The 12,859-nt window shown below is 40.0% G+C and overlaps 1 protein-coding gene across 1 annotated transcript in view; it reads right to left on the bottom strand.

Moving 5' to 3' along the window:
• Positions 1-12,859, bottom strand: part of SPON1 (spondin 1) — a 201,216-nt gene that overhangs the window by 32,200 nt on the left and 156,157 nt on the right. Inside the window, exon 7 of the mRNA XM_054201316.1 lies at positions 2,502-2,566. Coding sequence (XP_054057291.1) covers positions 2,502-2,566 — 65 coding nt within the window. The remainder of the gene's footprint in view (positions 1-2,501; positions 2,567-12,859) is intronic.

The raw sequence follows: 12,859 nt of genomic DNA, 5'->3' as shown, positions 1-12,859 counted from the left end.
TCATAATTGTTGTAAAACACATTCAGGAAGGTTTTTAGGCTGCGCTTATTATGACATATTGCAATGCCACTTTGGCACCACTATCACACTGTATTATATATTAGATATATAACTAACGATCATGCAAAAGAAGGTTATTCATGACTTTTAGTCAATTCTTTATTAGTAAGATGGCTGTGTTATGCATAATAATAGACCAAATGGTTATCCTGAGGAGTCATTATCCAATACTTGCACAACTCTGATCTGAATTCCAAGAAGGACCATCCATAACAGCAAATGGGAAATTAACACCAGACATTAATGTCTATTGAAAAGTTTGTCTTCTTTTGAAGCTTAGATCATATTTTTAAAAGGAATCAAAACCAAGGACATCATGGCAAAATATGATAAAAAATTATTTAAAAAGCCAAAAATCTAACACCACTGGTAAAGTGAAGGAACATTTGTGAGGGGAACCCTCACAGAATTCAAAGCACAAATACCAAGGTTTTGATGTTACCGAAAGGTGAGAATTACCATATAAAAAAGGTAAGAATTAACCAGAAGAACATCTGGAGGATGTTGCAAAAGCATTTGCAGGCACGTCTGTGAAAGAATATGCCTAGAAAGCACCTGAAGTTGTTCACTCTCAGCTTTTTTGTGAAGCTTCTCAGTGCTGTGGTGAACTAGCTATTATGACCAGGGGCGACATACTTTAATTAGCTTTGATTCTGTTACGGAATATATTCAGTATATTTGAAAGATGATGGATTGAGACTCTGGAGCAGGAGATCCTCTCTCCATCTTTCTGTGAACAAAGTACAGACCTGCTCTCTTGTCAATGCCAAAGCCTTCCAAGCACACAGAGCAATCGATTCCTAGCAGTATTGTTCACTTTGATACAGAAACACCATACACAAATGTTGCTTTGGGAAAGTAACTGAAATTGGAAGGGTAAAATAAATGGCTTGTTTCAGTCAGAGACCTCAGTAGTAGAACACACATAGAAGCGGACAAAAGTTTCCATTTTAAAGTGTTTGGAGTGAATAGAAAGAAGGCAGCAAGGAAAAAAAAAATGCTACCCACAACTACTACATGGCAAACACTACCAAAACGAAATACTGAAAATTTCAGGGAAATAAGACCATAAATAAAGAATGCCATTACAGTCGCCAATATCATAACACCAGCCAAAAAAAAAGCCTAATCCACAATTCCTGTGCAGAGCCCACAACTCTGTCTCAGGTTAGAATATACTCAAGTGATGGACAATCCACCTCACGTTCAGGTAAGCTGCACTGAAGGTTAGTCACACTGTTAAACCCTTTTCCCATACCTTTAGTGAGAACTTCCTCATCACGGATTTCCTTAGCTTCCGTGCTACGAGGGATTTCATAGGGGTGTTTTTTTTCTAGATTAAAAAGGGATCAGCTATCAGAAATCTTTTCACTATTTAAGCTGTGCTCACCTCCTAACCTTTTTTTTTTTTTTGCAGGCAGGGAGGGGATAAACTGAATGGCTTAAGTCCTAAGCTGCTTAAGAGCTTCTAAGCCTCTTATGGTACAGGATGTTTTCTAAAAACCGAACTCTTTTGCAGCTTTTTTCTGAGTAACCTCCAAATTTTGACATACTTTCTGAAATACAGATGACAAAACCAGACACGGTGTTCCACTAACTGCTTCCCTTATACTTTTTACAGAGGAAACAGGACTCCCTGCTCCCTACAGTCTTGCAGTAAACTAATTGCCCTGCTTCTCCAAGGACTTAATTTGACTCTCAGCTAATGGGGTGACCCCTTATACTGGCTTCTCATCTTTAGTCACTTCTTGTAAGTCTCATTGATTTGGGCCTGGATAATTAGTACAAATCTTGGGCCAAGCGCAGATAAGTTATGCAGGAACCACCACCCCCAAAAGACAACCAGTAAATTCAAGAGTATCCTGAAAGAAGAGTTTTCTCCTCTTTTCTGCCAAGTCCCAGAGAGCCGAGAGTTAGGATCCTGGGAACCTATTTAGCTGTCTCACTTGGTAAAACAACTGTGGTTACACTACCATCAGGATCGTGATGCTATCACAGAGTGTTTCAGATAAGCATTTTAAAGAATTAGTCCCTTAGGAGTTTTTTGTTGGTGGATTACTGGATTGGCACAGTGCGTCGTCATAGTGCGTGACACAGGATGCTAAAGAATATTACATGTAGAATAGCACAATACATTTTTGAGCAAGCACTGAATAAATATCATTGTTCATTGAAAGCACAAACTCCACGGGATAATCCTTCTCCTGTCACAGTTAGTGAACCAAAGCACGTAAAAAATGAAGAGATGATAAAGACGAAAGAACGAGAGAAGCAACTGTTGGCAAAAAACTGCAAAAAAGATTAAAAACTCATCTATCAAAATATTTTTAGATCGTTTCTTTACAAGAGCAAATGATTATATGAGACAATGAGTTTAGAGCAGTCCATTAGCCTATGCTGAACACAAGGCTACTGAGACATACTATTCCCTACTTACTTACACGTTCAGAGGTTGCCAGGCAGGCCACTGCGCTTTTGCCTTGATGACTGTTAAAACCTCATCGCTCTGTGAAGAGACACAAAACAAGAAAGCGATTGGAACAGTTTTACAACAAGAGTAGTATGATTTACCACAAAAAGTAAGAAGTACTAGATCAAACTGTGCCTCCAAATTCTGACTATGAGAAATAGACTTTGTTCTTTTTGTTATCTGAGCACCTCGTGTCCTCAGCTGCACAGGGTTCACCAAGGAGCCTATATGAATGCAGGAGGGAAGAGCAGTTCACAGACCATGTTATTTTTACATCATGAGCTGAAAAGGAAGCTCTCAGAGTGGTGTACTGTGGTGACAGGTATAAATAAGAAGACCTCTGCCCTGGGGAAATACCCCAAACCAGTATGGCCAAACTGAGTTTGTTCTGGTGACACTATGACAGAAAGATAACTGTGCTGTATCCTGGGCTGTTAGTCCACACGTGATATTTTATTAGCAAAAAGTGTATCTTGGGCTGTTGATTCTGTGGCACTCTAATAATCCTTGTGGCCAGAAGAACTTACCAGGCTAAAGCAAGCAAAGACAGAAAAATTGCTCTTAACGCGTTACAGATCCATGGGCCAAGAGGCAGGCAAAAACTGGAGGCTGCTGCTCGAGGCAATCTAACACACCCTGTGAGCATGTATGATATATTATTTATTACCCTCATATATGTAAGGATGTAAAGAGTCCGTGGTGGATGCACTGCAATCTCCTCCAAGTAAAGCCACTGATAACACTTTCTGTTTGGTCTCCATTTACTCACATAAAAAATATAGCACCCACCTGTGGAAGCCCACAGTGTGGAAAAACATTGTACAAAGATTATTTCCTGAAGTCCGTAGGAATTCCTGCATCAGCATTTCTAAACTTTATATTGGTACAATAAACCCAGGACAAAGGCAGGAGACCATTAACAAGGCTCCGATGCCCAAAAGACATCTATCGCACTTTTTTAGAAGCATTTTCCCCATCTCCCTTAGGAATCAACCGCAGTAATGTGCCTAGAGGAAGACAAAGTTAACAACTCACTCACATGATTTCTACTGTCTCTTAAAAATATTTCCCAATTAGACTAGGAAACTCACCTCATACATTACCAGTAATTGACACTTCCAACAGAGCTGACCTTTCAGTTTAGTGATAGTAGTGCAATTTCCTGCTTGCTAGCAATCGTTCTGATACCCCAGACTAGCTCTAGTCCATATACACCCCTGTTTAAGGAAAACAATATTCACTGGTTGTTTCTACCACTCCCAATAATTTCTGACTCCCTCTTTTTTACCAAAGCAAGGTAATTAACAGAGCTGATGGGCCCTTGCTGTAACACAAAAGGTTTTCAGTCTCAGGAACACGTACGTGACATGACCTTTCCCTCAACCTGAGCGGATGGATAAGCCATTTTGAAAATCCTTTTTCAAAACACAGATGCTTGGCCAAAGCCTTTACTATATTCAATGTCCTGAGCTGAAAGTCTGCCTCTATAAATGCAAGTAAGTATAAAAAGATTTAATCAAACTCCCATACTACTAATGGAGTTGGAATAAAAAGAATTTTAGGATGAAAGGGAGCCATCAAACAGCACGCAGCAGAGCCATGCCCACCAGCAGGTCCAGGGGGCAGGCCCTGGGTGAGCAGCAGCCGGCTGAGCCGCCAGCACAACCCTCTGCCAGGCTGCCCCTGGGCTGGGCGGCTCCCAGCAGAAAGGCGCTCCATGCAGAAGAGATGCATCGCATCCAGGTTCACCTACGGCAACCTCCTTCTTACCTCCATGCCTTCGAAAGTGGCAGAGACAGCTTTCCCCTTAAAGTGATTTAAAAGGAAACCAGATGAACGAATGAAGTTAAAAGTCTGAAGTTAAAAGACATTACTTGTCTTTCTCGGTTAATGAAATTTGCCCTAATTTTTAATTTTCCTTGTTTCAGCATCCTAAGACTCTCCAGCCAGGCATATCTTCATTTACTTGCCTTGAGAACACATTTGCATTCAAAAGTATTAACTGTGTATTGTACATCCCAAAGAAAGTCTGTTATGAGCATAGATGGTTACATTTATTAAAATCATACACCGCTTATCTAATAGAAGCCAGTAATTACGTCAGTAACATCCAAATCACTCATGTCTGAAAGCATTTTAACATGTGCTATTCAAATTAAAAATGCATTCCCAAAGTGGATGAACTATGACTAATAGCTTAGTAGTAGGAGCAGAGGGAAGGAAATAAGGAACAGAGCATGGCGCATTCAGGCATCCCCAAATTTTTAAGGGAGGTGAAAAATCCGAAGCCAAGAGTTTCTTGGCCACTTCCTGAACAGTAACCAAAATCAAAAGATGCAGAATCCAGTGTTCTGTTGGGACCGGAATGAAAATACATGTTTTGTACCTAGAGCTTCTTGGCAATTACACAGGATTAAGCTGCAACTTGAATTAAATCACTGTTATTCTAGACTGATATTCTAATTATGCAGTCATCTCTACCATGCAGATTTGTAGTATTTCTAATTTAAAAAAGATGTAGCACCTGCACTGTTATTAATGGCAGTGTATATGTACTTCTACGTGCCCTCAGACAGACAGATACCTGAGTAGATACTTTGTACACTAAAGAGTTTTCTCTGACAAGTGTTTATGTCAAGAAGATGAAAACCTGGAAAACAATGCAGTAAATTCTGCCTGCTGCCTCCTTGGGTCTGTGAGGCTGTTGCCATGTGAGGTCTTGGCTGCCAGGCTTCGCGCCCGCCTGGGGAACCCAGCTCCACCGGCCACTCTGGTGCCACCAGCCTGCATCTCTCCAGCCTCCTGCAGGGAGCAGGCTCGGGGAGCTCCTCCAGAAAACCTTCCTCTGCCTCCAGCCTCTCCAGCTGGCCTCCGCACTTTTAAGGGAATGTGACAAACTTAAAAAGCCCAGGCAAACAGATGTTATCCACCACACAAACTCACAGCCTTGTAACCAACCTACAGATAGAGAGCAACCTATAGAAAAGATACAGGACTTGGATTTGCTCACCAATCACGTTAGCTAAAATTTATTGGCAGATGGCAGAAACTGAGAGGATATGAAATGCCTGAAGAGAAACCCAGAAATTAATAATATACAACTAGTTGATATAACCCAACTGCCTTGAATAACCCAATTGCACAGGCTTTACAGTAGAGGCATAAAACCACATAATTTAATTTTTATGAATTTTAGTTAATATTTTCTTAGGGCTTGCTGTATTACATTTGTACTCATTTTTCTCTCCTTTTCATATTCCCAAAGTTTTGCCTTGATTTTTGAAGTAAACAAACTCTCAAATTCACATCAAAATATGGCAAAAAAACCCGGGATGTTTCACTGTTGTATGTTGCAAGTTGTTTTATCATTTACGTATTTGGCGGGGAAGCAATGATTCCCAAGGATTGAAACTGTTAGATTTTGAAAAAGAAAACTAGGTAATTTGCACAATGACGGAGCGTCAAAATGTTACAATGGCGGTCACCCCCGGCACAACGCACCCACGTGCAAGCAGGTCCTCGTGGCAGCAACCCACCCTGCTCCTCCGCAACTTCCCCGCACCTGTGTCCCCGTGCCTCCACTGCCATGAGAACGTGCTACCACTGATGCAGCATCTCTGCTACTCCTATGAGTAGGAAGTCATGATTTAATAATTACGTTAGCATGAGCTCTCAGGAGTCTTCATCCATCTGAGGAGAGTGGTTAGGCATAATCACTTACGAAATTTGGCATAAAACCTTTGTGGAGACTCATGAATATCGATTTCTTAAATTTCAGTTATTAGTTCAATTTCATGATTTCAGTTTCCAGTTGAAATAGAATGACCCTGTCTCTACATACTTAAAGCTTGCTCAAAAAGCCAGGTGGAGCCAAAGTGTTTCCTAGATTAATTTCGATATTTTTTGGATTGTGGCCTAAATTAAAACATGCAAGAATAGAAAACAATTCTCTTTTTCTCCAGATATGCTTTCTACTTTTGTGCTTCAAGCCGGGGTCGGGTGGTTGACTCAACAGCAGTTCCCTATGAAAGTACTGTCCTCCAGAAAGTCCTAATAGCATGATTTTCAAAAGTTGATAATGTCATTATAATACAGACAGCCTTACTGACATTCTGAAGTTGGTAAAAATTAATCATTTTCTTTACATCCCGTTGTTCCTGCAATGTACAAATGAAGGCGTAGGCAGAATAAAGTCATTAAATGCCAACAAATAGAACCCCTGGTATGAAACCAGTGCTAAATTAGATCGTTCCTCAGTGCACTTTACAAAAGATTAAAAACATTTCCTCATCTGCAAGAACAGAAAGTGGGACATAGCTCAAAAAAGCAGCATTGAAGATAGAATTTGATTTGAAGTCCTTCTCAACCAAGGGGATTTAAAACAGCTTGTTTAAAGGGTAACATCCATTAAAATGCAATGAAAGCTTTCAGCTAAAGTTTAAAGTATCATCTGAATACCTTTAGAATAAAAGGGAGATTAGTAGGATCTGAAAAGCCATGTGTAAACTATTTCATGTGCTTCTGCTGCTTTTTGGTAGCCAACGTGATTAGCACCTTTTCTGTACTGGAAGTTATTTTTGTGAGTAATTTTTATTACTATTTTTATTTTATGCATGCCAAATAACGTTAGAAAACATTACCGTGCAGATCACTTAGCACTTTGTAATAATAATTTGATTCAGTTCAGCTAAACAAATGACAGTGTATTTATTATCTGACATCAAAATCAGAGTCAGATTCAATGAACTGTGGGAATGGAAAACACCTGTTTTGAGCCAGAGCTTAATTTCACTCATTTCACACTGCCACTGCTTGGCATTCATTCGATTGTTTGAGAACAGAGAATACTTAATTCCTTCCACAACACTCATCCGCGTAATATCTGAATGCCTTTCTATCCACAGTGGATTTATTTTCACAAGATTCTTAGAAAGTCGAAAAAGCAACATTATCTTCAATTCTCAGATGATGAATCGAATGTCTTCTGGAAATGGACCTGAATATCTGAGCTTTAAGATCATCCTCTCCCTCATGAAATAATTTTTTATCGAAGGAGAAAGAGATAAGGTGAGAATGAAAAAGTATAATGCACAGCATGTCTTCTGCAGGGAATCAAATGCTATGAAAATGAGAATGATATAGTGCTTTGGGGGCATAGCTGGGTGCTCTTAAAAGCTGATCAGTCTTCTATGATGAGTATAAATAGACCTTATTCCACCCCGACACTATGCAGACACACAGAAATCACTTCAGGATGTGAAAGGTGTGCATTCAGCATCCCTGACTTCAGTGCATGAAAATAGTTTCAGGCTAACAGAAGTCTTCAAAACCTCGAATTTCGGCTCCTTGTTGCTACATACACCATATTTAGAGACAATGCAAACATCTGCTTGCGTGCCGTGAGCAGCCGGGTAACCTACAAGGAAACCCGAAGACTCGGCACCGAAGCCAAGAGGATGCTATAGTTATTCCTCTTGTGGGCTTAAGTACCTCACTCATTAATAAAAGGACTTGTTTACCTGGGACTGATCGCATGAAGCTCCCTTCTGAAAGCAGACACAGAATCACAAGAGTGACAGGGGTTGGAAGGGACCTCTGGAGATCACCTAGTCCAACCCCCTGCCAGAGCAAGTTCAGCTAGAGCAGGTTGCACAGGACACCTTTCTTCTAAACTAGGAATTGTGACAGTGTTTGCTACAGCGCTCTGCTAGTGTTTATACCTATACATAGGTACAATCTCTTACCCAGGGGCTTACGTTTACAACTGTCTTGCAACTGTCCCTGCTGCTGGGTGAAAGACTATCTAGATCGAATTGCTATCTAGTCCACTGATGAAACTACCACAGCTTGTGTGCTGGTTTTGGCTGGGATACAGTTAATTTTCTTCATAGTAGCTAGTATGGGTCTGTTTTGGATTTGTGCTGAAAACAGTATTAATAATGCAGGGATGTTTTAGTTATTGCTGAGCAGTGCTTACACAGAGCCAAGGCCATTTCTGCTCCTCACACCACCCCTCCAATGAGTAGGCTGGGAGGGCACAAGAAGTTGGGGGTGACACAGCCGGGACAGCTGACCCCAACTGACCAAAGGGACATTCCATACCATATGACGTCATGCTCAGTATATAAAGCTGGGGGGAGGAGAAGTCAGGTGGCACATTCAGAGTTATGGCGTTAGTCTTCCCAAGTAACCAGTACACGTGATGGAGCCCTGCTTTCCTGGAGATGGCTGAAGACCTGCCTGGTGATGGGAAGCAGTGAATGAATTCCTTGCTTCACTTTCCTTGCATGAACGGCTTTTGCTTTACTTATTAAACTGCCTTTGTCTCAACCCACGAGTTTTATCACTTTCACTCTTCTGAATCTCTTCCTCATCCAACCAGGGGGGTGAGCGAGCGGCTGAGTGGGGCTTAGTCGCTGGCTGGGGTTAAACCACGAAAGCCTGAAAAAGGCTTCAATTTTGGGGCTAGAGTGCAAGACTCATGGTTAGGCTATTTGCTGGAAAAGGAGGAGTTCTGAGCTCTGGACTATGATTTTTTTTATCTAATAGCTACTTAACGATAGAAAGATGTTATCAGGTAAGAAGGAAGTGACTGTAATTTTAAAATTTACTAATTTCTGTAATAAATTTACTTATTTAGTACTTCTGTACTAAATTTTTAGTACTTCTGTACTCAATTTACTAATTTTCTGTACTAAAATTCTAATTAAGTTATGAGTGAGGTGTACCTTCTTTGATGTCATAGGATCGTTATGATTCAACAGCATAGCCTTCAGTAGAAGTTGAATTGCGTAATATTCATTTATGAAGAATTCAACCGCAGCCAGAATATTCAGTACAAGACCAGAGTAAAAAGAAAAAAAAAAAAGGATTCTTTTACCCAAATACAAACGCACACTTTCTCCCCTGGCTGAGAGAAAAATAAAGACCAATTTTGTCTTTAAAGTAGTAACTAACACAGAATAACTGGTTCATTAATGCTGAACACATTGTGGACTTACATGGATAGCAGTTGAGATATGGCATGTTTTCTCCTGGTTGATAAAATCTGTAGACGTCTTGCCTAACTCAGTTTTACAGACGCATTTGAATAAAAAGCGGACACTGATGCAGGCACGTTACTGAAATGTGTAAAAAATTTAAAAGAAAAAGGAAGTAGTTTTCTGCTCGGTGGCAATAAAGTATTTCTGGGATAAAAGGAGCTACATACTTTTTTGCTTTATTTGCTCTGGCGCTCATCTTCATGTAAACATACACATTGGCTCTACAGCAACTGTGCATGGGATCTCCTGTAACGCTCAGTGAATGGGCAGGTTTCATTAACTCCATAAGCAATCTGCCTGCTTTGAGTCTGACCGGGTTTCTGAGGATTTCTTGTTTACGTGGAGCATGTCAGAAGTTCCCCATAGCTCTTAACACGGTCCTTCCAAAACCTTACTTGCGTGGCTCCTATCGTGAGCTGGTAATACATCATGCAATACATCTATTTTCCTGCGGGTGCAGCCAAAGAGGTTGCTGAAGTTGCCCCAAGCCTCAGTGCTGAGATACAGCTCTTTTTAACACACAGAGACTTTTTGATGAAAGAATGTGCAGAAGTTGTTATCTTCCAGTTCATAAAAAAAGATCATTTTTTAAAAGGTTACGATTTCAGTCACAAATTACTTCTTTTGGAAGGGGAAAAAAAAGCCCATAATTAAACATAAAGACTTATCTCTACCATTTGATGACAGATAAATTTTGTTTAATTCTATGACTGATTTAGATTCAGATTATACTCAAAGCCAGTTGCACAGATTTAGGGTTACTTTGAACAACAGCAAAAGTACATTTCAGTCAATGGAATTATACCAGGATTGTGTTTGCCCATTTTATTTTGACTTCTCTATGTTTATGATAGTGATTTTGTGGCAGCTGAGAAAACCACGCATATTACAAGATATATAAATATGCCTGAATGGAATGCATTGTTTGATCATAGCGCATACAAATTCAACATTTCCCTGTATAAATAGTAATTTCTTTAATTAAAAAGTCTTGTTTTCTTCAAAAATAGGCTATGACATTTCAGAGAATATAAAATCTGTGTTTTTCAGTTCACTAAATATGAAAGTCTGGGGGAATTTCCAGGCTTTTAATAGAATCCACTCCATTACAAAAGCACAATTTTGAGGCTGAGACAGATAAAGAGAAATTGTTGGGGTGCAACTGAAGACAAATGGAAGGAAAGATGAGCGTTTAAATCCAATCCTGAATTGTTACGGTCTGAACAGGTCCTGTTTCAGGAGAGCAAGTAACCCAGTGCTTCAGACATTCCCAGCTTAATCGCTGTGCTGTAAAGGAAAGCTTTCCTAAACTGGATACTTAGCAATTTTATATTCCCTTTCTTCAAAGAAAAACCACTGTGTTAGACAATCAGGCTGCGAATTTTCCCAAACTGCAGATATTGTCCATATTTTCCAGAAAACACAGAAATATGTGTTCAAACTACAATTTCAGGATGGTGACTGCACAGAGGCTAGCTGACAATGCACATTTAAAAAAAAGCTTTTTAGCGATTATAATTCTTGATTTTGTTAAAAATTACTGGGATGGGATGCAAAAAGAAGTATGCTCATTGTTACTCTTACTCTATATCCCAAAAGCACTGATTTACTTTGCGTTAACAACCTTCTGCATTACCTGTCCCACAGGGTTTTCTTTCAATGAAGCGGTTGTTTCAGGAGGGGAATGTGGGCTGAAATTAATAACAGAACTGTTGCTAACGGCAACAGTGAAAATCATATGCTTCATTTTATTTCCATTAAGGTGCAGTTACATAATCTAGGGTGTCCCAAAAAAGCAATAATTCATTTTTGCATAGAATAAAGCTTAGCAGTGTGTGTTAATGAGCCCTAGGTATGCTCTGAGTATTTGAGCTCTCGTTTTCTGGGGCTGAGCAGATTCTGCAGGAAAAGAGTCTCCCTTGTGAACCCACTTCTTGATTTTGCTTCATTCTACACAGAATGTTTAGGACTACAGAAACATTTTGGGAACCCTAAATTACTTTGCCAAAACTAGGGAAAGATCTTTTTACTACTCTTAGGAATGGCTCCTTCTTAAAGTGGGGGATTCGACTAGATTTTGAAGCTGACCGTAAGTGGGGTAACTCCCACCCTCTGCTTAACAGGTTTATCCAATACATACCTTTTTGCCTTCCTTCTGTCTTAACTTATCCAATTTCATCAATTCTTTCGACTAAACTAGCCTTTAAACCTGTACCTAAGTGCTATAAACCTACTGTTATTTTAAACTCACAAATGTTTGGGAAACAGTGAGAAACCAGAAAAGAAACAGGGGGAAAAAAACCCACATCGAAACCCAATCCAACACACCGAGGCATTCTGTGTATAGTAAAGCAGATGTATGCAACTGAAAGGCAACCTGCAAGCAGCAGGAGATAATGATAAAAGTGTTTCAAAGCACTAGGTTCACTCATCAGATTCATATTCAGGTAACTACAGCATTTTTTGCTCAGGCTCCTTCAGAACAGTCAGGGACGAAAGCACTGAGGCAGGTTCTTGGGCATGCTATGAATAAGGGAGTTTCAACCGCTTAACTATCAGCCGGAAACCTCAGCAGAAGGCCGAGCCACAGCCCAGAGAATGGGGACAGAGAACGATTCTGTCTTCTGGCAAATGCCGGCAGCACGACTCCAGGTATCAGGATTATTCATCCCGCTGCTTCTCTCAAACATGAGCCAACGTAGTAGCTTGAATGGAGGAAAAATAATTATTCAGATAATAGAAAGTGCTTTTAAATAAGGCCAGTAAATTAGTTCAGGAGGAGAGCTTTCTGACCTTTGACAGAATTTTGACAAATCAACGTCAGAGTTTTTTTTCATTCAGAATGTACAGTATAAATATTCTAAATGTGCTTTAACTGCTGTACAGAGGCAATCGCAACAGCTTCATTTCCCTTCAGTAAAGATGTTGTGCCTAAGCCCCCCTTTACCATTCCTTCCAAAAAAACCCCAACAATCCCACCAAAAAACTGAATGAAAAATGTAGCCTTTAAACAAATTAAGGAATTGAGGATCCTATCATGAATTATATTTTCTGTAATCTGGAAAGGAGAATTCTTTTAAAGGAAGCAATTTCACATCTCTTTGTTCCCCCATACACTTTCCGGCATTGCCGTGACAAACGGGTTGCTGCCCTTGTGGACCATTTCTCTGGCACTGTGTAGTCTCATGGTTTATGCTTTGACGTTAACCTGTCTCAGAATTTAATGACCAAAACACACTTGTCTCCGATTTTGTATAAAGTCATCTCAATCTCTGACAGGACTTAT

Source organism: Rissa tridactyla, chromosome 4 (assembly GCF_028500815.1).
Source record: "Rissa tridactyla isolate bRisTri1 chromosome 4, bRisTri1.patW.cur.20221130, whole genome shotgun sequence".
In the NCBI taxonomy this organism is placed as follows: Eukaryota; Metazoa; Chordata; class Aves; order Charadriiformes; family Laridae; genus Rissa; species Rissa tridactyla.
Note: the sequence above shows the minus strand (reverse complement) of the source record. Positions and strands in the feature narration are given on the sequence as shown.